The sequence below is a fragment of the Battus philenor genome, unplaced genomic scaffold (genome assembly GCF_028537555.1).
Source record: "Battus philenor isolate CCGP_79_NKW_IND1 unplaced genomic scaffold, ilBatPhil1.0.hap1 SCAF_2, whole genome shotgun sequence".
Lineage (NCBI taxonomy): Eukaryota > Metazoa > Arthropoda > Insecta > Lepidoptera > Papilionidae > Battus > Battus philenor.
In genome coordinates, this window is record NW_027181682.1 from 16,360,555 (window position 1) to 16,388,336 (window position 27,782).

Consider the following 27,782-nt stretch of genomic DNA (forward strand, 5'->3'; position numbering starts at 1 on the left):
AGTTGGTTCTCCTAGTGGGAGGCCTACCCACAAGTGGTCTACCGGCTCATGGACGATCAGTTGCACAAGCAATGCGCCCCGCCCGCCCACTGCCACTAGATATGAAATTTTCCGAGCTACATCGGCGACTGGTTCTCCTGCGCATTTCATTTCTGGTTGGATTCGAAGCTAGCATAGCCCGGTGATGCCTAAGACCTCCAGTCTCCTTATAAGGTCCATCGTAAACAACCATATCTCAGGTCCATAACTGATCCAAAGAGCTTAGTCTTCAGATATTTCGGTATTTTGTATGTCAATAAATGTAATAAGCAAAATAGCATTCGTAAAACTCACCGAATACGTTCTCCCCGATATATTGCAAGTACGTGTCCAATATGGCGGAGCCCCCACCGAAGCCGGGAGGATAGTCGTCGTGCTTCATGACGCCGCTGAGTCCGTGTGGAAGGTTCTCGACCGCCTTTGCGGTCACCGCCCTCACCGCCGGCACCTTCGTGATGGTTGTGTTCGTCAAGTTGTTGATGTCTGTGAACAATCGAACCTCTGAAATACTTTGCGTGGTCTCATTAAAAACACTCTCAAATAAATCCTTAGGTATGTTCCCGAAAGGCTGTGTAAATATCACAATATAAGCAACAGTAACCGGCGATAAATATTGCATATCGTCGTTTGGAAAGATACAATCGGCTAATTTCGGCTCCGTAGAGCGTTGTCTCTATCGCACGACTTACAAAACGTCACGTAGGTAGTGTGCGACAGAGATAACGCTCTACGAACACATATATACAACTCACTACTCGCCCACTTTACAGCTGTTTCGGACAGTTACAGTCAGAGAAATAACGTTTAGATCTTATTAATTAAATATTAAAAGTTTTGTTTTTAAATTTAAATACGTTATGTACTCTCATAAATTGTATTTTAATCGCCAGGTCTATAAGACAGTTGTGTATATATATTAAAAGAAATAGAGTACGACAAAATTAAAAAAAATGTTGGGTTAGAAATGTTACCCTGTTTGAGCATTTTAGGTACCTTTGTCTATACTCAAGGTTCAAGTAACAGATACACATTTATAAATTAACCTTCTGTTAGTGCAACATTGCGATTCTTGTACCCATTTGTCATTCAACGTTGCCAAATACGAAACTTAATGTCTCTGACGTCACTTCTCCACGACGCACTGGAAATATCAAGACACCATCTACTATCCAAGTATCAATTGATCAAGAGTTCCGAGATGTTACAGGACTTACGAGGTGGTGAAACAGCCATGCTGTCCTGGTACCGCGACTGGCTAAGATCGTCGTGCTCGGTGTCCCCGCAGACGGAACTGCTCTCTGATGCAGCGGACTTGGCGTCCAGCTTTATGTCGGAACGCCGAGGTCCGGTGGGCGAAGCACGAGCTCGAAGCTGCTCCGGTGACACCTTCACACCTGCTTTAGCTAGCAACCTGAAAAATTACACACTTTATTAATCCAGCTGGAAGAACTAAAACAATATATGTGTATATATATATATATCTTATATATAAAATTCTCGTGTTACGGTGTTCGAACTTGAACTCCTCTGAAAAGGCTTGACCGATTTTTACCAAATTTTACATGCGTATTCAGTATGTCTGAGAATCGGCTACTATCTATTTTCCATACCATTTTTTCATTTTTTTTCCATTCCATAGTGATAAGGATGGTCCACCCCTAAATTTTATTTTTAATTTTTTTGGTTTTTATTTTATTATGATACAGCATACAAAAATACATACAAACCTAAATTTTCACCCCTCTACGATCAACCCTTATCTTACATTTGTTAATTAAAAACTTTAATTTTTTTGCAAAACAACGTTTGCGGGATCAGCTAGTCTAATATATAAAATTCTCGTGTCACGGTGTGCGTGATTGAACTCCCCCGAAACGTCTCGACCGATTTTCGTGAATCTTAAGGTGCATATCGACCAGAGTGAAGAATCGGACAACATCTATTTTTCATCCCCCTAAATGTTAAGGGTGGTCCACCCCTAATTTTTTTTATAATTATTTGGTAGAGTTGGTAGTTTATGTATGACATAGAAGATATGAGTGTGCTACTTACTGGCTGGCGAGTTCAGGGTCGAAGCGCGTGGGCATCTGGAGAACGGGAAGATCCTTGGTGGAGATGCCGCGATGCTGCCGCGACATGTGCGAGTGCAGCGAATTGCGGGACTTCGCCACCGTGCCGCAGAGCACGCATCTGTACATTCATGTATTTTATTCATCCACTTTTAGATACAGGCTTCATTCATAGATCTTTGATATTGATCCTGTGTGTGTTTGTTGTTGTCTGTACCTTGTCAGTGGATGTGACAAAGCCAGAACTTTAAGAGCTTGGTGTTCACCTGTCATATTGCTCACTGTCACTTTAACATGCCAGTTTGGTTAAATCAGTTAATTTCTTCATTACCGATTTAAAATCGTAGAGAAATTTAACCCCCCCCCCCCCCCCCCCCTTCAATGGCTCTTTAAGCTTGTGAAAGACATCCAAAGTGACAGATCACGTTTCTATGCAAAAATTTCAATGTCATTATCATATAACAACTTGTTCGTTGCATTTATCTCGCTCGTTTTATTGCAACAGAATGAGACAAAAAATATTAGATGTTTCAATGCTCCTCTTACGTCCACCAGTGGACTTTATATAATGGAATGATTTTGATATATACTATTGTAATCAATGCTGTCTGTACGTTTGTGTTAATAATTTCTGATTAGAGATACTTTTAACTAATAACGTCTCTGAACCAAGGTCACAGATATAGATTGATCAATTGATCGTCTCAAATGGCAGTTGGCGGAGCACGTTGCTCGTGTACCATTGGCCCGAAAGGTTCTCTAGTTGCAACGAGCCGTCAGGTGGACCAAAGACATAGTAAGGTTGAAGGAATCAGCCGGATTTGGACTTGTAAAGTAAAATTATAAAAGGAACAGTAGAAGCCTTATTAAGTTCTTAGGTTGTTAGGATAGAGCAGTGATTCCCAACGTGGTCTATATCGACCCCTAGGAGTCTATGACAACCTGCAAGGGGTCTACGTCAGCGAAAAAAAATTTGGGGCTCCATGAAATGAAAATGGGGGTCCACGATAGTGGATCTCAACATATACACTGATAGTACCAATTTACTTACATCATACTATCTTATAATATGAAAATATTTACATTATTTATAAAAGTAACTATGAAGTAAAAAAATTATTATATATGTTTATAAAATTGTGTAAGTTGTAGGATGTTGGTTTTCGCTTTGTGGTCGCAATACATTTTGAACTTGTAAAAACCTGAGAGTCGCAGTCTCAGAGCTTCGCTACCTTGCACTGACTTGTTCAATTCGTCACTCTATAAATACAAATGTGGGACAAACAAATAAATTTACAGGAAATCAATATCAGGTAAGTAGGGGGTCTACCCAACACGGAAAAACATGACAAGGAGTCTACAAAACAAAAAAGTTTGGGGAACTCTGGGATAGAGTAATTAAAACAGCACTGGCAGAGTGAGCACGTCGACCATAAGGAGTGTAGGGCAACGAGAACAGAGAAAAAAGAACAGTCCCTTCCTTCTCTTCTGCAAGATGTTCCGGTTGTTGATAAGACTAAAACGAATTCCACTGTGTAAGACAACGAACTCGTCACCATTGTGCATGGGGGTGGCGATTTTTAAGGAATGCTTTTCCTTATGGCGTCTACCATCATGATGAAATTCGAGGGTTTGAACAGAATATAGCAATTACCGATAGCCAGGGCAGACGGTGTGTTTATCTTCTAGATGTGTCCGCAGCGTGTGCGCAGAACGATAGATCTTTCCGCACTTGGGGCAAGGTCGTGGATCGGTCGCGCGCACGCGGAGCAGGTCCTGAGTTCTTCGACATCCGCCTGATGATGAGAAAAAAAAACTTTTTATTTCATGACACGATATATATTGTTCATTATATATATGAACTTCTTACCTCTGTAACTGTCAAAAATGGGATATATATTTATGAATTAAAAAAAGAAAAAAAAAAGGTTTTATTCTACTTCGTAGTTTTAATGTTTAATTGTTTACATAAGCAGACACTTGCTTTCGGGTAAAAATTAAATAATTACGTATATATCGTATCACTAATACAAAAATCAACTAGATTCGTTTAATCACGTCGAACATTTGGTTATTTGAGATTATTAAATTTACAATGTATTACAAATTAAATATATTAATATATATAGATAATGCCTCACAGGCCTCAGGAACAATTTCATCTACTCGCTAATTTTACGAATACTTTTTTTGTTTTATTCATTCGAGATCTATGGCAACACTTTCTATCGCATATATTTTTAAAAGGCAATGCGGCGTAGGTCGACGAGCCTTTCTGCCATGTGTTATTAATTTTTTTTTAATTTATTTCGTCTCAATATTATTGTGTTATATTAAGCGAACATTATTAATACTTTTTATATTATTATTATTTTCTAATCTTAAATCCACTTGAATGCTAACCTAAATTAATCACACATACATAAGTCTTTCTAAATATTTTCTTCGGTAACGAATGACCATCGCTTTTAGCATCTGCTTCCAGATAACTACAATATACATTGGGTAGGTATACATCTTATATTTAAATTTAATAACTAATTTGTTGGAAGCGCTTCATTTGAAGTAATAAAAACACCGCGAGGCACACTATTTATTATTAAGAGTAAAAAAATATATGCGATGGAAACCGGGCATATATACACACGACGAGACAAATCTCTCACCTACAATGACTAGATATGTGTTATATTGTGCTCTTAATAAATGACTTCTTAACGAACACTTACCAAAAAATAATCACTCTATAAATTGAAGTTAAACGAATGCTTAACGGTATGGCATTAAAAGGCATTACTTTTTTTTAATTATTTTTAATCTATTTCGTATTGTCTTATCTATGGTCGAAATTATATAGGGCACGTACAGGATGTACAGGAAGCGGCATGATTGTCAAATGTAGGAACTGTCATTACTGAATCTATAAATCTACTAATACTCGTATTTTAATTTTGATTATTCGGAGTATATATATAATTATTATTTAAAAAGTTTGTAATGATAAAAAATATTGTTTATTGCTTATCTATTGCATACCGCTTCCTGTTTTGAAGTATCAGTGTTTAGACGCCCTGAGTGACATATGTCAAAAGGTTGACAGATAAAAGAAAATAATTGCGCTCGAATGTACGCGTCAGTAGAGACGGATAATCAGGGCAATCTCAAGAGAGAAAGAGTAAGAGAGTATTAAAGAAGTCGAAGCAACTATGGAAGTCAAAGAATACCCGAGTTGCATTTCATAACCTATTAGTGGCACCAATCATCACAAGTTATAACGCGCTTAATCAACTATAGCTGAATACACTGGATAATACCGATCCCTTATATATGACCTCGTATCATTTGACGGTGGTTTTATAAAAAAATATACACATATATATATATATATATTCTAAAATCACTAACGCTGTATTTTTGGTAGAATTATTGCATGTATGTACAGTCAGACGTGTCGACTGTACCGTATTACAAATGCGCCGCTGACTGTACGAATATTTTCTTAAATATGTTGTCTATTGTCGTATGCAGCCGTCAAACCGCCAGTGTATTCGCAGCCGTACTTAAACGATATCAGTCTATTCTACTACAAAAATAATTTTCAGTCGATTTCTCCTACAGCTCTATACGTGAACCAGCGAACATTAGTTTGATCTGGCGTACACCGCTGTCCAAGAGGTTTGGAGAGAGGGGGCAGAGGGCGTTTAGCCTAAACCTTTTAAGGTAGCGAAGCTCGAAGGCTCTCCGAGGAGACCGTCAAACCTGCAGATCACACGGACGAACACGTCAAAAAGCGACCTGACTTAGGATATCACTCAATACTCGTGTAGCGTTTCTAGGGTTTCCTCCGCCATCTGTTTACCCTAAGGAGCCTCGACACGGGTCGCTACAGTTTCACCGGATGGAGTGTATGAGAGTAAGTGCGTGAGGGATGCGAGGGTCGGCCAGGGGCTCAGTCGGCCCACCCACAGCTCCACTTGAGCGTTTTCATGCGCTCCCACTGGCGGCGGTGCTTTATCCGCATGTGGTTGCGGACAGAGTTGGGGTGCGCGAAGAGGCGCGCGCAGCCGGGCACGGGGCAGACGGGGCTGTCGCGCGGGTAGTGGGCGGCCAGGTGCCGGCGCGCGGCTGCCGGCGAGCGCAGCGGCGCCGCGCACAGCGGGCACGGCGGCCCCCGCCCCCCGCCCGCCCCTGCAACGCCCACACCACGTCAGTACACGCCCCCCTGCCCGCGTCACCACCAGCCCGGCGGACGGCCCTCGCGCCTCTAAGAGTTCTGCCGCTGGCGGATCCCGTGCGCCTGCAGCTGGTGGTTGATCAGGTAGTGTTTTGTTTTGCAGCGCTTCCCGCAGTGCTGGCACGGGAACCACTGGTCGCGGTCGGTCTGCGAGTGTACGTTGAGCATATGCTGGCGGAGGTTCGACGTGGAGGAGTACACGCGGCCGCAGAGCGGACACTGCGGCCGGTAGCCCATCGCCGCGCCGCCCGCCAGGGCCGCCCCTGTAACACAGAGGCGGCGGTCAGAACACACAAGTGGGCTGGCCGGCACCACCGCGCGCGCGTAACGCCGGCGTTACTGCCGAGTGCCGACTGTCGACGGCCGAGACAATCGTCGTGACGGCGATGGGCTACATATATCGCTTTGCTTTTGTTCAATCATTCTCCTAGCCTCACTGAAACAGTTATGAACGTCTCCGGAAGAGGAACGGAGAGCTATCTGTCCATCGGGGACATTGTCTTAATAAAGCTGCGCAGCGGGCGCGGGGGGCGTGGGTAGCGCGGGGGGCATGGGCAGCGCGGGGGGCATGGGGAGCGCGGCGGGGTGGTCGCGGTGCTTGAGGCGGTGGATGGAGTTGGCGTGTATCTGCATGTACTGGCGCGTCTTGAATGCCTTGCCGCAGACGGGGCAGCGGTGCAGGACGGTGGGCGCGGTGTGCACGTTGAGGAGGTGCTGCTTGAGGTTGCTGGCGCTGCTGTAGCGCTTGCCGCAGGCCGGGCACGCGGGCCGCCCGCCTGCGCACAGTGACCAGCCTCAGTGCCTCCGTCCCTCGCCCTACTACGCACCAGTCTACCGGAGAAGTGACTCCGGTCTCTACCCTCGAGGGTAATCCTACATTTCATATACATTATACCGGACTCCTAAGACTCCACTGTCTTCTTTTGCTAAGACTGCACGAACGCTACAAACTACCGTAGTTTTAACGGCGGTGGCTTAATACCTCTATGTCTTAGGATCGAGCTGCCCTTCACACATAACCACAAGCGACCAGATTTAGTTCACGCGCCACTGCCGGGCCAGGCCTCACGTGGACATCACCATAAATCCGTCACCATATGGGGGTTGGAGAAGGCTCTAACGCCTGCCTATACGATCCCTAAATATTTCCATTATACAATCTATCACTCATTTAAATCGACGATAAATTCATACCTTATCGTTCAATAATTACTCATTGCATCACTAGATGTCGCTTTAAGTGTGTTCATATAACGTAACTTTCATAGTTGCTATCGACTTCATTCGCGGTAATAAGTCCGTGTGTAATACGTCACTCGATATTGAGTGTCCGCGCGTGTAAGATTCAGTAATGACTAATTAATGATGCAGTTTACTGTTCGTGCCCTTAATTTCGTTTTGATTGTTGCCTTATACATGTCAAACATCGATAATGTAATATTTAACTCAATTTAAAGATTATTTATAATGGTTAAAGATTATATGATTACAGTGCGGTCAAAGTTAGTAAGTGGTTAGTAAGTGGTTATTTTAAAATGGTACTCACCAAAATTATCCGGTATCCCTGATGGTCCTGGAAGCCCGGGAAATCCTGTAATCGGACGATTTTTTTTGTTTAATTTTTATAGTTCAATATCTTAGTGCCGTGCCTTCTTTCGTGCCGGCAGAAGTTATTTGCCTGACACAGTCCAATAAGAAATTAACCATCAATGCAGATGCCCACCTCCACTGCCCACAGACCCTCCACCGTCCCAGATATTTTTAATATGATATAATACATTACAATAAACAGTAAAATCTAGTCAAAATTGTGGTAATATACCAAAATGTGATAATGTAACAAAGTGACCTAGAAACGAAGATGAGAGGATGAAAGTGATAAATGGGACACGATTTGAATGCGAAGAAATATAGAAATTGTAAAGGATGAAAGGAGAAACTGAAATAATAGTAAAAATGAAAAAAAAAATCACTTTTTATCAGAGTTGAAACATCTCTGTCCCACACATGAGAGAGTTGAACAAGAGATCCCCTATGGCACGTTTTGTCAGTCGTTGTATTCCATGCGACAGAGATAACGCTCTACAAAGCCGAAATTAGCCAATATCTCTTTCCAAAGGTCGATGTGTAATATTCATCGCCGGATACTGTACACATATAACCAATCACCCTGTATTCTGTACTGTATTTATGAAATATACTCAAGGCTCATTATTGGTTGTTTTTCGTTTATGATCCTTGTTCCAATATGAAAATTGCTATATATTAAAATTATATTTAAATATATAGGTTTAATTGAAATTTAAATGGAACTATTTTTATTTTAGAAAATTATTTCTTTTTTTTTTTTACTAAAAGCACGCTGTGGTTGCTTGTGATTAAAATTAATGTTAGTAATATTTTATTTAGTTTTTTTATTGGTGTGTAATATTGTAAAAAATAATTTTGCTACCTCGACATAGACAATGGTTAAGCCCTGGTTAAATTGATCAGCGGATATCCTAACGTGTCGAGGCCAACCATTCAAGCTAGTCAAGATAAGTTGGCTACCAGTTGAAATATAATTATGAGAATTTAACCATAAGTTACATCGTCAAGCACCATTAAACCTGGTAAGCAATAAAAAACCAGTTGACAAGTCTTGTAGTGTCAGGTGAGTGAAGGTCGCTCATTGGTGGTGGCATTTTCTCGTGGTATCTTTAGGGACGTCCAGCCGCTGATATAATTAAAGTTTGATAACACATACCTGGAAGATTGAGGAGGCCTGGAAAGTTGTGTGGGAGGGCGCCATTGGTATGCGCAAGCGCAGCCGGGTCGTCGTAGTCTATAGGCTCCTGTTTCGCTCGCGGTTCACCCTCCGTGTCGCTGGCGCCGGCGTCTGATGATGATTCCTCTCCCTCCCCGTCTCCAGAACCCGACTAGAATCGAAATATAAGCGTGTTATTCAAAAACTTACTTAATTTCAATGTAATAGGGTCCAAATTACTTTACTTGATTAAAATGATTATAATCACCATTGGTAGAGGGTTTCACAGAAGTACTTCAATCTATGATTTTTTATTTTTAGACTTGACTCTAACTGCTGGTCAAATGACATTTGCAATTTGGACCTTAGAGGTCATTTAAGGTAGTGAAGCCCAAGAGTTGCAGAGGTAGCGTCGACACAGGCCACTACAAACATGTATTTCACCAGATTGATGGACCGAGCTCTTAGATCGATACCGTGGACGCTCCATGGGACTAGGGTAAAAGAGACCTTCGTTGAACTTTCCACGCATCGATCATACTGGCTTAGCATTTCGACACAAGTGCACCCAGGCTCTTGACTTGGTTAGGTGCCACTATGGTTGAAATGGCATTATAGTAATTATAGTGATGTAGTAGAGTAATGAGAGATTGAGATAGTTTCAATCTAAAAAAAAAGACTTTTTTTGAATCACGATAAATTGTCTAAATTACTAATAAATCTAAATGATTTTAAAGTATTTTTTTTTGAAGATTAAAAAAAAAATCTCAAACTTAATTTATTTAATAACTTGATGGGTACAAGAAATATAATACGAAAGTAATTTTATGGAATTTTTTACTAATTAAATACTCTGACAAAAGGGCGTAGAAGGTCTGTGTTCAGCTGTTAACATCCTATTTGTAATGATGATGAAGTAGGCTTTCATTTTTTTTAGTAAGAAAAGTACCACCGTCAATTCACTCAACACGTTTCACCCCTCCAAACACCGAATCACTAATCGGTGTGACATAACTCTTGAAGATGTCCCGTGGAGGGGTGAAACAAGTGTTGGTGATTTAACGGTGGCAGTTGTGTAATTCGCATTGTTTGCCGCATGCGCATTTATCAGCGGGCTGGCGGGCGGTGCACTTTGTTGCACGACTACCACTGCATGTGCGGAAGTGGCTAAATATTGGTCCTTTTCTTATTTAGGATGGACTTCCGCAAGGTGACGCCTGATTCCATTAAATATATATTTTTAGTCTCATTGTCATTATCATAAACGTTCACGAGTTAAATGATGTGGAGGAAGAGAACCTCTCGAAGCAACTTACCAGGTTGTTGGAGACACCGGATAGGTGGGGGTTCTGTGTGCCGTCGAGCGTGTGGCCGAACAGCGCCATCTCGTGGCCGTTGGTGGCGAGCGCCTCAGGGCTGGCGCCCTGCGCTGCTAGCAGCTGCTCCGTCCTAACCCCGTAAATCGTACATCTTGTGAGTAAACGACTGGACATTCATTTTTATCATACATACATACTCGGCCTTTCAATTGTGGAATGATTTACCGCTGAATATAACACGTGGTAAATCGCTACCTATTTTCAAGAAAATGTTTAAGAACCATTTACAAGACTTGTAATTATCTATCTGTTATTTCATTTCTTTTTCTTCTTCTGTTTCTTTCTGAGGCAAATGCGATCGAACCAATACTGATCGAAGTCAGTTAGATGTTTTTTATTTATTATTGTATTATATTTATAATATGTATTAAACCTTATTTATTATAAGTATATAATGTTATATACGTATGTATGTATATATATGTCTATGTTCGTTTGTAAATATCTATTTTTTTGTACACGTAAATTACCCATTATTAGTACTTTTACCTTTTCCATACTATGATTGTCTGTAAGAGATTGCCTTGTGTGATAAGACCGCCTGTTGTACTTTTTTGTATATTATTGTAAAACTTATTAAATGTATCTTAACGTGTACAATAACGAATATTAAATAAATAAATAATTACTTAACCAATAACGTGATCTAGTTACAAAGACATTACACTGTAAGACCGACAAAATTATTTCGTTTAGCATTTAGTTTTAAATTCCCGAGCGATGGAGAGGGGCGAATTTCAGGACATTTGATAGAAACTCTAGAATCTTCTATCAAATATGATCGGGATTTGGGTCATGGTCTTTTTGAAAATCTAATTACATTAGGCGTTACGTATAGTCCTTTATGCAGAGCGTGTTCGGAAGAATACTGCTGCTCACGTATTACTTCAATGTACTGGAGTAGCATCCTACAGAGCTATTCATCTCGGATCGCCGAGGTCTACTGGACTTTCTCGAGGAGTTGGATTAGTTTGACCAAGGCCAACCATGAGGAAAAATGACCGCAGTGACGTTTGGTTGCGGAAACCAGGCTGAGACAAGAAGACGATCTCCCGTTTCAAAATGCCGGTGAGTTTTTGAACTGAAACGTTGGTTGCATCTGCAAATGGGATTGTTCGGAGAGTAATTTCGTTTTTTTTTGTGGTGAAAATGAAAATGGATCTTCGTATAATGAGTAGATATTTAATTAAATTACATATTGGTCATTCTGATCCAACACCTTTTGCCATCTTTCTGGTAGTAGCAGAATTATACGCTCATAAAATTTTTGGTCTTTGCTGGTAAGAAACTGAACCAGGTGATTTTTGACGTGTTCATTTGAGATAAAGGTTTTATCGTCCAAAAAATTTTGCAGTGACCGGAACAAATAATAATCCGAAGAGGCCAGGTCTGGAGAATATGGTGGGTGTGGCAGTTCATCCCATCCAAGCTGTAAAAGCTTTCGGCGAGTGACCAAACTTGTATGAGGTTTCGCATTATCTTGGTGAAACACTTCACCTTTTCTGTTGAAGTGCTTCAGTCAATTTGTTCAGCTGATGACAGTAGATTTAAGAAGTTAGAATAGTTTAACCGTCGTCGCGTCGACCCGAGATATATATTTTATTTCGGTCTTAGGACGGTAGTGTTTGAAAGTAAAAGATGGAAATATTTTGTAGATAGCACATACAACGACAAACATTTTATGTGATTACTTATCTTACGTTAATATATTATTCATATAACGCCATCTATTGCAATATTTTGACACTAGCATTAATATTTTAGTTTTCAATATTTGACTATAGTAATGTTCGATCATGGGGCCCTCCATTTGACCATCATATGCAAAAAAAATAGCTGTTAAGGTTGCATGCGTTCATAATTTTATTATATAAAATAAAGTTAACATACACCTAATAAGTGACGCAAAAGTAATGTCATAATGTGAACGCGCCTTAATTTTTAGAAATGGCGCCAAATGTCACTGCGCTTTGATATTTATGATGTAGATATATAGAGAATTAGTTGTCAACAAGTAGTAGAGCGATATACCCGTTTTATGACAAGATTTCAGTATGTAGTTTTACCGCATCAAGCGTTTGGCCAAGCGCCTCGTGCCAAGGGTCTACTAGAGATGTCGCAAGTGGCCACGCATCTTACAAGCATTGAAAGCTAACATTAAAGAATATATCGCCAATTTGAAGCTAGATGTTTTGCAGGCAACAATACAAAATATAAATAAAAAGAGCGCATTTATACATTTACTCGGGAGGTGGACACTTGAGTGATACTTTTTTTTAAATTTATGTCATCAATGTTACACTTTCAAATACATTTTTTCAGGAAATTACTTTTGCACCATCTGTTATTTAGACAATACTGTCTTGTATTGTTTCTGAAGATCTGGTTGTTGTCAGTTGGGGGAGGTTTTTTATAGCTTCATCGGCATTGAGTTGGTGGAATTGAAGGCTTCTCACGCTGACAACCGCACGAAGGGCCGCGCGTAATTATAGAGTGCAGTAAAAGTGGGTGTCGTACTTGGGATAGCAGCGGGTACTACTCGGCGATCGAAGATAGGATCCGAATCGTGGGGGGGTGGGGGTGGGGGCAGGCAGCCGTCTACGAAAGCGAAGCGGTTTTCGAGATGGGTTGTATTTGATCTTGTTGCATCGCACGCTCATTTGTGTGCATGTGTCGTGGGAGTGGAGTGTCTGTTACAGTGCTGGAATTTCTGCGGAGGATTCCGTGTAGCTCTTAGATTGTGGAAGCCTTCTCTTAAACATAAGATCTATTTTCAGTTATTATAGATCTAGACCTCGTGGTAAGAAGCGTTTTGTTATTGCATCTAATATGTAAATTTTTTTGGATATCACAATGGTGTTACGCTTACAATGTATTTTTCTTATGTTTACTCTACGGAGGTAGTTGGGAGAGAGGTTGTTGCTATTTGATACGAATCTTTCTTCTATCAGCTGCGAGTCACGCGATAGCCTTTTATGGTATACAGAGTAGGAACGCCCACAGCAAGGAATAGACTCACTCCGAAGATATATACCAGATATACCATAATCGCCACTTTTGGTAGGCGGGTTGGGGATGGCAGTGTGGTATTATGGTACGCAGAGGACGCTGCTGCCCATCAAATGGAAACTTTTTTCTGAGCAGAATTAATGCACTAATTGTGAATTATTCAAGATGCCTCAGGATTCGAACCCGCAACCGCGCTCTCTCTCTCTACCAATGAGCTACTACTGTTCAATTCTACAAAATATTTCTTATATTGTATTTGAAATGGCTGCTCAAGCACTAGAGTCCGTTAAATTTTAAAACAATGTACTTGGCCATAATGAAAAGATTTAGAGGTTAGTTTTGCGTTTTGTTATTGCTTTTAAAAAATATTTTTCTATATTTGAAACACTTATATAATTCAATTTGCATTATCAAAACGCACACTAAACTTAAGGAAGTTCAATAATAATAACATAAACACGATGTTACAACCGAGGAATCTGCCCGCATGATGTTCATCTCGAACGCTTCGAGTTATATAAAGCAAATCGATTGTCTCCGCACGGCTCGGCGGTCATGACCAAAATGCAATGAAATTTTACGAGCCGAGAACGACGGATGGATTTTGCATATTTGAACGCTCGCCTCCCCTCCCTGCTTGCCTCCACTTACCCCTATAAGGTGCGTCCCGAGTCAACGCGGAAACGCTCCGCTTATAAATTTTAATTTTGGAATAATTTTAAATAAACGAAATCTTTGACCACAGATAAACATAAACTAATAATAGCTCGAATAATTGCATGTCTGTAGTGACAGTGGGCGGGGTACATCGCTTGTGTAACCGAAGGCTATTGGGGCGGAAGTTTCTCGATTGGTGACCACGAGCCGGTGGACGTGGTGAGGGTAGATCCCACTAGGTGGACCGAAGCCAAGGATGTGGGAAGTCGCTACATGTGAACAGCGTGGGATCGGTCATCGTGGGGATCATTGAGGAAGGCTTTAGCCGTGCAGTGGTCGCCTACCGGCTGACGTAATAATGAACTTCACATTATTTTTCTTTATTGTATAGAACCTTACAGTCTTAGATGGTGAACCCACGAAATAGTGTTCGACTCACAGATTATAAACACTAGCTTACACCGACAATACCATACTTATTTCATAACGAGCTATCTAGACAGACTGTCACAAAATCTCCAAATATTTTTCATGTAAATCATTTTAATTAAGTCTAATATACATAATTTAGCCGATGCATAGGTAAACGAAAATATATTTTGGTGCGCGCGAACTTTCAAACACGCCATGTTTTTTCTGTGCAATTGTTTAATTTTCAGGCGTTATGCGTTTTGTTTTATTTATTTATTGTGCGTCTCTCACTATTTTATGTATATATGTATATGTACATATATATATATATATACATACATATAAGTATGCATTATGTATACATATTATATATATATATAAAATCTGACCTCTTTGAGAGCGCATGTAGTGAAAAATTGGTCTATTTTATACAAAAAATAAAAATAATTCTAAAAAGAAGCAAATAATACTCGTTTCAACAGCTCCTAATAGATACTGGACTGTTTGTAATTCGTGCGACAGAGATAACGCTCTACGGAGCCGAAATTAGCTGATTGTCTCTTTCAAAAAGTCGATGTGCAATATTTATCGCCGGGTACTGTATATAAGTTTTGATATATTGACAATATGTTATCTCAAAATACTGATTCGGGTTATTTACCGTTCAGTTCGGAAAATTATTCTAACCATATTACTCTGCATTAAAACACTTCCCCAAATAAAATACACAGCCGTTGCAATATTTATTTAAAAATAAAATTACCATCGACCGTTGCTCGGGACATCGGTCGATGTAATTCATAACAAATATTTTAAACGATCCGTTCGATGCTTCTTTTAGGTGTTCGAAAATCAAATAAATTCGACATTTAAATATACAGATAAAATATCGATAATAACAAATATTAAAAAAATTTTACGTATACGCATCTTAATAATTTTGTTGTGAAATAATTTAAGGAAGTTTATATAATTTAATGCGCTTTCGTTTGGCACAAAATATGTAAATAAATCATTGGCGTTTAAAAAAAAATATAACGCGGGCCATGTTAGAAATCCAAGATGGCGGCATGGCGATTCAGTGAATTTATTTATAATCATCGCAAACTTTTCGTTTTAATTTTAAATCACATCCCGCATATTATTTAAATAGAAATAAATATTAATATTATTTTAAAAATTAACATTGATCTGTAAATAACTGTAGAATTGTATACGATGCATCATTTCTAACATTTTTATGTAAAATATTTTTACTAATATATCTATAATTATGTATATATAATGTATTTATTATTAACATATAAATAAACGTATACGTTAGTTTGTATATATTTTTATTTTTTATGCATTTATGTATTTCTTTGCTGACATGTATGATGAAAAGTGTTGAATAAATAAATTCTATTTTTAATAAATAACTGTTGAGTTTGTCGGCTTTTCTCTGCAGATCAACGTTCCGAGCCGTTGGTAACTTACTGCTTATAATGTTAAAATAATCGACGATTCAAGTATGCGAATAAAGATATCATAAATAAATGTATAAGAATATGAGCATAGTGATCTGAATGGATTCCGTGATACGGAAAGATACAAACAATGGATTCTGCTCGTAGGTTTTTTTTTAAAGTTCGTGCAATTGAAAGGCAGTGACTCGTCTATCAAGCGGTCAGAAGACAGGTCATGGGCGCAATTTCAATTCACGGGCCGGCGTGAAAAATCAAACACGACTGTTCTGTATCGCAAATGGGGTTTGGTACACACCTGGTCTTCAACTGCGCCTGGTACAAGTCTGAGGAGCGCGCACGCTTCGGCGGCGGCGTGCTGGCGGGCCCGTCCTCCGCGCGTCGCGACCTGCGGCCCTCGCGGCCCTCCCGACCCTCTCGGCCCTCACGTGACGCTGCACTGCCCTCCGTCCATGATGACGCTGACTGTTGATACATCGCAAGGTTACTTACCAATACGTAATAAGAAAGAAAATTGATATATTAGGGGGACTGGAAAGTAATGTCGCTTTCTTAAGTTAAATTCACACGACTAAATTTTTAACAAGAATTTATTTCTAATCAACAATATATTCACCTTCGTTTTCAAAAGCCTTTTGCCATCTAGTGTACAAATTTTCAATGCCGGAGCGGTGAAAATCAATCAGTTTTACTGTAAAATATGTCCACAAAAGCGACAGTATTTTCAGGTCCTCCTAATATATATAGTTAGCAAATGATTTTTTAAAAAAAAATAACATTACTGAGGTGTAAGCCATTTACCATAAAAAAATCTAGACCGCATATGAAAAACTCGCTGTGACATCACTTCTCGGATAGCGATTACGAATGTTCTTAATGTACTTGGGCAATAGTCTTTGGTTTATTACCGTAAACGTACTTTCACATAAAAAATTCCAATGTCATGAGATCTAGGTTCCGGGGAATTCCCTTGATTTTAGTTTTACGTTTAACATTTCGTTTTTTAAAACTTCAATAGATTTATGACATGTTGCAACACGTTTTTAGAATCTATACCAAAAAAAAGTTATTTAACCCTTACTAGCCCAGAGTTTCAATTTTGATACCAATCTTTTAAACCGAATGTTCACATTACTATTAGTTTTTTTATAGGTTAGCTGTACGTATTTTACTGTTGTATAATATTCTTTCCAACGAAATTAGAAAAAAATCTATTTTTCCCTTCATCTAGACCCTCAAGCAAACAGTAATATTAAAAAAAAATCACTTTCGTAAATCAGGCTATTAAGGGTTAAATTTGATTTTTTTTACTTTTTGGCACATGTATCAAGATGACGTCATGCCGCAAGCCACAGTAGCTATTATGTAATATTGTGTAATCTGTGCATTATGTGCGATTGAGGTATGTGGTTTACGTGTCGACTTTAATGAGGGTGCATTTAAATTCCAACGAACATCGGCGACATTCCAAGGGCGCCATTTTGAAATTTTGCGTTTTGTTTATGCTATTAAAGTAATAATTGAATAAAATATAATACGAATTTTTATTATCTATTGCAATTTTAAAAAAAAAAACTTTTTGAAACGTTTATAAGATTAGTTATGTCGTAAAAATATTGTGCAATATAGTGACAAAGATTCTTCGAATTGCTCGCTCATGTAAATTACCTTCAAATGGAGTTATATTGGTACAACAGAGAAAGCGTCTTTGACACGGACAAGTGTGACTCACTCATAGGTGAAATTCTTTTATATGTAGATCTTCGCAAATGTGTCTCCGGTATGGCGTCACATGCGCTCCTTATATGGACATTAATTGTATTTAATTCCGTTTGAAATTGAACCAACCTCATTTGAATTGTATACATAACAGATGTGAAACGATTTTAAAATACTTCTAATCTAATGCCTTGGTACAGATTAAGTAAATATTTGCAATAATTTTTGGCGCCAATTAAATGACAAATGTCAAACATGACATTTACTTTTTTTAAACATATTCCATGCTGATAATTTAGTATTTTATTATTAGAAACACTTTGATGTTTTTTTGGAAATTCAACGCGATCTTTAAATAGAGCTTTTAATTACGGCATACTCCAGTGAGGAAAGATTTTTCGTAAATTATCTGTGATTCACGGAAACGTAAATGTCAATGACATCAGTTTTGAGCGGAGGAGGCTCCATCTGTGTCGCGATTCCAAAAAAGAACAATACAAGTCCATACGCGTGTAGAAAAAAAATTGGAATAAGGCTTACGTGACTTTTAAGAAAAATGTAATAGTTTTTTTTTTCACCCCGATTCCTTTCTTAAGATTTTGAATTTGGAACGGTAAAATTGTTTACACGATTCTCTCACCTTTTGTGAGATTTAATTCAATTCAAATATGTAATATCGGTTAGACTTCTTTGAGGTAATCTTGTGTGGGACAGACCTTGCTATAATATTTCGAATTGAATTTTTAAAGTATTTACAATTGATGAGGGTAATCTAATATGTGATGCCAGATACAGTACCCGGCGACAAACATTACACATCGACCTTTGGATAGAGACAATCGCCTATTTTCGGCTTCGTAGAGAGTTGTCTCTGTCGTACGAAATACAAACAGTCTCGATATCTATTAGGAGCTGTTACAACAAGTATCATTCTTTGAATAAAAATAATTATCAAAAGAATAATATATAGATATATATGTAAATGAATGAAAATGAGACATTGCAATAAAAATAAGAATAATTCTGATTATCAGTTACTTCCATTTCACTATCTGTGCTTTTAACAATAGATATAATAGGGTTTATTATGTACAGTTGTAATTTTCTTAAATAATTAAATACTCAAATTGAACATGTTTTTTTTTATTTTACCTCAACCTAAAGCCACCACTTATAGAAAAATTGGTGTTGAAAATAATTATCAAACGAAGCATATGATACTTGTTTTAACAGCTCCTAATAGATACCGGACTGTTTGTTTTTCGTGTAACAGAGCTAACGCTCTACGAAGTCGAAATTAGCCGATTGTCTCTTTCCAAAGGTCGGTGTGCAATATTTATCGCCGCCTGTACATTGCTAACACTGAGTTTAAAAGAAAAGTACTTTTATTATCCCGTAAAGACACTAACAACCTGATATTTTGTAATTTTACATTTAATATATTCATCTTATTATACGCTAAGAATCATTTACAACTGTCACTTGTTTATTAGTGAGGAATATCAGAGATGCCATATTTATTGCAATGTTCTTTCCTATAATGGAATCCTTTAACTTATGTCCGGGTAGGTTAATATTTTATTTGTGGACAGGAATTGAACACAATAATAGAGGAGTTCAAGTAATTAGAATCTTTAACCCTATATAAGGATTTTTTGAAAGTATTTGTTAAACATCTCAAATTTATTTCGTGATAATTATTAAATGTTGGTTTTTTTTGTTGACCTTACACTTCTGTACAAGTGACATTTGTAGATACCACACTTGCGACGGAGCAGGGCCTTTAGCATAAAACCTCTTTTAAGATAGCGCAGGCTCCGTGGGGAGTTCTTAGATCGCTTCGGAGAATAGTCCTCATCGTCACAAGGTTACCTCGACGTGGACTCTCACGTCCATAATACCCGCTTAGCATTCAGACTATATGTTTTGTAACACCATACACCATAGTGTTTCCCAACGTGTCTATATCCCACAATGGGGCAATTCATAAAATGAACAACACACTTTTAACCCTTTAGATTTAATTTAAAAATTACATAGGAGTCGTAAGTATTTTAGAAAGGCTCAAGTGCATAGCTCAAAAAAGGTTGTTAACACTGCCATGAACAATTGCAGTACGTATTTCAGTTTCATAAAAGCGTCTTAGGATGTACCTCGATGGTGTTATGAGTTTAATACTATTTATTATTATTTCTTTATAGCCTTTAATTATAAATTGTTACTAATATTCGACGGCATCACTAGTTTGGTGTTTTTGATATATTTTTTTTCAATACGAAAACAGAGTACGTTCTTTTGGCCAACAAAATCACTGATTTTTTTTTAAATGAATTTCACGAAGTATTAATAAGATCTAAGATGAAGGAAATTAGTACAAACCTAGAGAAAATATGATTTTTTTTATCTATATATATTTTGACAGTTCTTTTTTTTAAATAAAAGTTTGGCCAAATGTCGTCGTTGTTTCAGCCTATAGACGCCTACTGCAAGACGTAGACATCCACTAAAGAAATATATGACGCCACAATTTTATGCATCGCAAAACAAAATTTATTATTTTTACTATAACTATGTTATTATAAAGTATGATGCTATACGGAAGATCGTGGTGGATTCTGGCTGGTGACATATTCCTTGAAGTGATTTTCTATCAACTGATATACTGATGATGGTACTGACCGGAGATGGTTTCTGGTCGAGGGTGGGCAAAGGCGCCGGAGGTGGTACATCCGTCAGCCCCCGGACCTGCAGAAGCTGTGCAGCCCGCAGGAACTCCTTAAGCTGTTCCTGTCCAATATGCACCTCCCCTTGATACATGAACCTGGACATAGATGATGTGTTTACAGCAAAGAAGAAACATGATAATTATTGTATATGGCATAAATATTTAATCATTTTGAATTTATAATTAAAAATTACATTTAAAATATGTCATTTTAATACTAATGTTTATATAATGCATAATTTAATATGAATGGCTGCGTAAAAATTGTTTTTTTTTTTATTCATACCTGAGCAAACTCTCCATGTCTTTGTCGTGTACGTCGCGAAGTATCACTATGGGATGCTGGCAAGGGTTTGCTTTCAAAAGCCGCCGGAAGTATGGACTGCACGCTGACAACACCACCTGTTATAAAACCATCTTTAATTAAGAACATAGCATTCGTGTCTTCGATCATCAAAGTCTATTGTTTTGAATACACGTAATAAGAACGTATCGGTTATTAAATTGATTCCTTTTTCAAATCGAACAATATGCTGGTTTGAATTTTAAAAATGGAATTCCCAATACAATAAGCCATGTGGTTATGATCGGGATTTCACTTCGAAATCGAATCGAAAGGAGATAGACGAACGAAAGTATCCGATATAAACCAGCTGATCGGTCGAAGTGGCACTGAGTAGCATAGTTCGCAAAATAGATAGCCATTGAGGTCTTAAAGGTCTGAACTTGAGACCATTGACCAGCAGAGAAGAGGGTAACCATAATGTGGACAAACGACTTTGTTAAAATTGACAAAAGAGGCTTAATGCCGCCTTTGAGATATGTCCAGCAGTGGGCATCTTATAAATTGATGATGATGCACGAAATATGTAAATAAAAGATATTAATTTGACTGTATTTTAAATTCGAACAATTTGCAGGTTTAAATTTAAAAATGGAATTTCCATCATATAAAGAATAAAGTATGTAGTATATAGCAGTAGACAATTGTTTTTGATTTACACGTAAATGTATGGCAGTATTTTAAAATACAGAATTATTTACAAACGTCGTACAGGTTCAATTGAAAATAGGTTATTGCTCTTTGAGTCGGTTTTTCTATTTAGTTTTATTTTTATTATTTAGAAAAACACTAATTAAAATGAGTATAACGAAGTATTATGATTACAAATTTTGATGTTCCTGTAAAGAAGAGTATGACATTTAAAATATTATAAGAAGAGAATGAACAACTCATGTATAATAGAAAAAAGAAGAAAATAATTATTATAAACAAATTAACTTCGAAACCTGCATAAGATGTACCAAAGAAGTTAGAAGACTTGAAATCATCGCAAAGTCAGCAGAATTCGGATTTCAATTTCATATAACAAAGAACTTTAATTAATCATTTATTTCAATCAAATTTTTAAAATTTATTTATGAATGTTGTCCACTATATCGGGTAGGAATTTTAGCATCATAATGACGGAGAAATATTTAAAATTCGAACGCATAAAAAAATTCCATTTCATTTTTAAATTATACTTTTCTATGCCAGCGACAATTAAGAACTACGTAAGTACATTCTAATCGTGAGAAACTAGTTACATATACAACATATACAATTAAGTATTTATTTAAACGAATGAGCACGTCATATTTCTCCGCTAACCATAAACAAGACGCGATACATTCATAGATAACCGGCCAGTACTTTCATACATGTTTTACTGTGTCATTAACGTTATAAAAAAAAAGTTAAAATTTTTGAGGGCGCATATTTCATTTGAGCGCTATCTCTAAAAATGTCAACGCAATTCTTCGATTAGATAAATCTCTTATTACAGGTAATAAAGTAACAGTCTCTTTTATAATTATTCAATGTTTCACTTTAATTTTTTTATATATATCAGACTTGAGTTGTGTGAGATTATAGAATAAATAATGTCAAATTTTAATGCGTATATCTAAGATATAAACACCATATCCAGTTTTCGGTGTTAATTAACTATTATGTTTTACGATGTTAAAATTTGATAAAGATTAAAATTAATGATGTACCTCGATTGGCTGTAGGAAAATATCTTTGCCTCCTTAAGATTTTTTTTTTTAATTAACAAAATGTGAAGCTCACTAGGTGATCTTATTGCAAACAGCAAATTCTTTCGGACAACCATTGAATGGATTTAAAAAAAAAAAAAGAAAAGCGATTAGTCATCAAGAGATAGAATTGGTTTGGAAATGGATATGTGTGTACATATACCATATTACAGATTATACAAGAGTACACATATTTATTTATAGAGTACACATATAGTACACATATATATATATGTAGTAAATTCCAAAAGCATTTAAAAAATTAAAACTTTTTTTTGTAAAAGTTATATGAAATCTGAATAATCTATAGTATAATTTATTCGTGTAAAATGAACAAAGTATTGCAAGCCTCAAAAAGTATATAATTAAGTTAAAGCAAGCGTATCACTCGAGTGGCAACACAATGGAAATGTCAAAATACAATGGCTGTTATTTCGGATACTTCCGAAGAGAAAAGTGCCTTCGGTGTTACAATAAATTAAAATTAACAATTGAAGTATTTGAATTGCGTAATTAAAAATAATTGTATTTTAATTACTAAACACTTATTTTAATATAAAACGATAAAACTTAGTAAATAAATAAAATTGGTGTTTAATATATTTTTACCGCAAACCAGTTCCTTCAAAAAGTACTAGGAAAGCATAGATATGAGGAACCATATACCATTTAAGCTTATAACTGTTTTAGGGAAGAACATTTTTATCAATGTCGATGCTTCCGTGTATTTATGTTTTCCTGGTACTATTCGCCATTCAAGTGAAAGTTTTAACTTAATTTTTTTAATCCAAATTACACTGCTGCTCAAGTGTCTTTGACAGATTCCAGGGTCCAGGGGTGCAGAAGACGCTTATCCAAAAATATCTTTTAATGAATGGGCCGGATGGGCAAGCCGAGGTTTTAGTTCGTCTAGAGAACGCTCTATGGAGTAATAAGGCTCAAATGCCTCTAAGAAGGCACGTTGACTAAGGCTGTTACTCCTCGATTATACCAATTTAGCATTCGTCCGAATGGGCGGCCGAGAGCCTGTTCTGTGAGTGGTCTGTTTCTATTATGGCTTACATTACTACCATTTTTTAAAACTATTGCGGTGAGAGAAGAAATGTAGGAAGAAGCACCAGTAACGCTTCTATCTAGAAATCTGATACAAGAAACAACCTAGATTCGACGAAGTTGGTTGGTTTTCCACCGGCTGTAAACTATTTTTGTATAAGTCTGTATCTATGGAACAGTGAGCGGGGAGCGTCGCTCGTGCAATCGATGGCTGTTGGAGCCGAATGGTTCAGGATGTGGCAACCCAGAGTAGATACCCCGTGGACCCCTCTCCCCCACCCTCAGGTGAACCGATAAGTCGAGGATGTCGCTGGATGTAGACAGCACAATACTGGTCAGTCCTGGCAATGATCTTTGGAGCTTTTGAATAATGGGTCATGCTGTCCTTCGGTACAGTCAGGTGTGATCCATGGGTGGGTCACGTCGCACCAAAGAACAGTCAAGTGTGACCCACTGGGGGGTCACCCCGGTGCAAACGTGTTAGTAGTGGTTTATTAGGTAGAGTCCGCCAGAAAGGGCATATTGACTAGATGAGTAGTACCAGGGCGACATAAATTGGTGGAAGTTACCTTGTGCGCGGAGAAGGTTGCGCCGGCGCAGGCCAGCGTGACGTCGACGAAGTCCTCCTCGTCGCGCAGGCGGCGGAAGGAGGACACCATGGCGGAGTGGAAGTCGTTCCAGCGCAGCGAGTACTGCTGCTCCGCCGCGGCGCCGCCTGCGCACACACGGTCACTTGCACTGTAATACGCGACACTCGCTGTGCGGACAAAGGGCAAATGTTACTACATTTCTAAACGAAAACAATCAATTCGTATTTTATGTTTTTAGTGGAAGTTAGTTTTAATTTACTTAAATTTAAGTTAATGTTTTGTTGTTAAAGTAAGGGGATATATAAGACTACCCTATCTTATTCTAAAGTTTAATGGAATCAGGAGTTACCTCGCGGAAGTCCATCCTAAGTAAGAAAAGGACCAATATTTAGCCATTTCCGCATATGCAGTGGTAGTCGTGCAATGAAATGCACCGCCCGCCAAACAATGCGAATCACACAACCGCCACCGCCAAATTACTCAACACGTGTTTCACCCCTCCACGGGGCATCTTCGGGAGTTATGTTACACCGATTAGTGCCAAACACAGAGTGTTTAAATATTGGTCCTTTTCTTACCTATTCTAAAGTTGTCTATCTCTGGCTTTGACCAGAAATTTTCCGCATCTTCCATGATACCATTACTCCATCTTTTAACAAGTCTAACTCTGGATCTTTTCTTGTACAAAGGAATGAAACTGTATTCTTTTTAACAGTAATTTGTGACCACCTATAGCTTCTAATAATTTGTGACCACAAATTGTTTTTAGTAATTTGTGGCCATCTACTGTCTTTTACCGTTTGTATGGTTCCTCACCACTTCCATTTAGCTTTCCAGCACAACTACTCCAAATGAATTAAGTAATCGTGTCACCACGAGAAGCTGCATGAGAAAGGACTGTGCTCGGGATTCTGTTTTAGATCGAATCGAACAAGTTGAAGTAGTGGGCAAGGTACATAGCGTGCAGAACTGGTAGCCGCTGGAGGCTGACTCAAAAATTGGAAATTTATTGGAAATCTATATGAGAGGTCTATGCCCAGCAGTGGGCGTGTTCGACTGAAATAATTGTCAAATAGCAACAGATATTGTCCTGTATTAGCTATGAATAATCAATTCAAACGTTAATATTTATTGAAATAAGCATTGAAAAACAAAATATAGATTTTAATCAAGCCAAAAAGGTCTAGGATATATATTAAATATCATCAGTGGAGATTCAGTAGATATGAATTGTTCAACGGAACGTCATACCGTTCTTCAGTTTCTTCTAGATTTTATTTCTATAAGTCAAAGAACAGAAATATGTAACTCCAAAGATATTAACCCAATCCGCATTGCAGGGTAATTGATTATAGATATAAAAGTTTTTTTTTTAATTTATTTACTTTTTTATTAGACAGGTCAATAACATCTGGCAGTACGAAGCCCGCAGGGACAGATAATAAACAATAATTAATTTTAATATTATACATTAATAATTAATACATTTATTGTTTATTTTTATTTACATTCTTCTTTAGGAAATAGAATCCTACTGCAAGGCACAAGCCTTCCTCAAATATGGCCACTTAGATTTATCATGTCTGCATCCAAAGACATCCCGCCATCATAACTATGTTGTTTCACCAAGTCGGTGATCACCAATTGAGAACCTTTTGGCCCCAGAAACCGTCAGATGTACAAACGGTGTGCCATATCAACTGCCACTTCTGACGAGGAATTCTTCGAGCTAGATCGTGGACCTTGGTTATTCAGCGGATCTCCTCGTTTCTAATTCGATCTCGCAACGAAATTCCGAGCACGCAATAAACACGAATAAACTATACATACATTCGACCCTTTTAAATAATATACATCTATATCATCCTGTATATTAGAAAATGCAACGCAGTGTCAAAATCATAAAACTTTTGTCTAATTTTTTAATTTCATATATGGAATCGGACAATTTAATAATAATAGCGAGTAAATATAACAAACTAACTGAACAATTTTAAATAGACCTAGTTCGGTAAGGAATAATTTATAATACGTCATAATATATTAGGGAGATTTCAAAACGATTCTGCGTATTTAAGTGTATAGATGGCGCTAAATTCAATTTGACGTTTCGTTTCAAATCTCTAAGACTACTTTAGGAAATTCTGCTTGGACCGTTACGTATTACATTATTATCGGATTGGACGAGCTCTTGGATCGCTAAGGTAGACGCTTCATGGAATGTCTTGGCCGCAAAGCACCAGAAAGGGTACCTCGCTTTTGTCACCTTTGTCTCGTCTCTGCAAGCTGGTATTCGCAACGAAACTGCTCTGCGCATATTTTAACATAAACACCGGTCAGGAATCCGTGGGTGAATTGACGGTTCACGTGTTTCCAGTATATAGAATCATTGGTAATAGATTTAAAAAGTAATAAGTTGGAAGGTATGATTATATAGCCTTTTGAAAGCAAAAAGTTGTATAACATTTATATATTTTTTTAATCACTCGGTTTAAAGTGATATCTCTGTACATTAAATATCAGGAAATAAGTGTTAACCATATTAAATCTTTTATATCTATATCCAATCATCATGCATATTTATTTTAAAGAAAAGTGAGAATGTGTTCATTGATCAAACTAAAATAACCTAAAAATAATTGTTAGTATATAACAAAACTTCAACTGGTTTAAAAAAAATGGAACGTATTTTTTGTGCATAAAACTTTATTATGATGCGATTTGTACACCTAAAAACAGCTCAATATACCTGCTCTAGATATAGCTTGAACTTGTCACCGTAGAGAAATAATTCCACTTATTGAATTATTCCTATTATTAATATTCAAATTAAAATATTATATTTTCAGCAATCTTTTTCCACTATTAACTTGGAAGTCACGATTTACAGTTTAAAAACTATTTAATTACACATTGGCATTTTAATTTGCAAAAGGAGAATAGTTATTCAAAATCACACAAAAATGTTTGAAAATAAAATTTAATTTGATGTGACATCATATCAATAAGAATCTATTTACCAAAAATAAATATTGTTTATTTTATACACTTAGCATAGAAACGACCGATTGTATAATTATAATAGCTAGTTATGTATAAATAATATTTAATAAATATTTATAAATAACCTAAAAAGAACGGTAATTTGTTGAAAAACATTGCCATTAACTATCGCTAGATGGCACTCACCACATTTCCTACAACTATTAAAGTTATTTATAATATTTTAGCACAAAAATAATAAGAATTATCTTATAAACGATATTGTGAATGTGTTACGTGACATTTAAAAGTTAAAAAATATGTGATTAGGAAAAATAATTGTCATTTTTATGAACGTGCTACAACTTTTTTATAAACGAAAATAGCCCGGACAAAAACAATCGAACGTTCTAGAGCGAGGGAAATCATTTGAATATTAAATAAACAAAAGAGAAACCAGTGTACGTAAGATACACACTAATTATCCGTAACGATAAAATAATTATAAATTGATTAATAATTAACTAACACATTAATTACATATTTTTACTATTCTGTTTAAAGTTTTTTTTTTTCTAAAATTATCGTTGTGATATTTTTATATAATGCGTATGTTATGAA

General features: G+C 37.3%; 1 protein-coding gene across 3 annotated transcripts in view; it reads right to left on the reverse strand.

Moving 5' to 3' along the window:
- The window catches only part of LOC137922108 (protein abrupt-like), a 36,617-nt gene that overhangs the window by 4,222 nt on the left and 4,613 nt on the right, over positions 1-27,782 (reverse strand). For 2 of the 3 annotated variants that reach the window (XM_068764980.1, XM_068764981.1), the window contains 11 exons: positions 24,159-24,346; positions 20,741-20,856; positions 20,409-20,550; positions 16,309-16,475; positions 10,405-10,537; positions 9,089-9,260; positions 7,889-7,933; positions 3,763-3,904; positions 2,092-2,229; positions 1,254-1,450; positions 334-522 (listed from right to left, as the gene is read on the reverse strand). In XM_068764980.1, coding sequence (XP_068621081.1) covers positions 334-522; positions 1,254-1,450; positions 2,092-2,229; positions 3,763-3,904; positions 7,889-7,933; positions 9,089-9,260; positions 10,405-10,537; positions 16,309-16,475; positions 20,409-20,550; positions 20,741-20,856; positions 24,159-24,346 — 1,629 coding nt within the window. The remainder of the gene's footprint in view (positions 1-333; positions 523-1,253; positions 1,451-2,091; positions 2,230-3,762; positions 3,905-7,888; positions 7,934-9,088; positions 9,261-10,404; positions 10,538-16,308; positions 16,476-20,408; positions 20,551-20,740; positions 20,857-24,158; positions 24,347-27,782) is intronic. The other variant, XM_068764984.1, reaches the window with a different exon arrangement.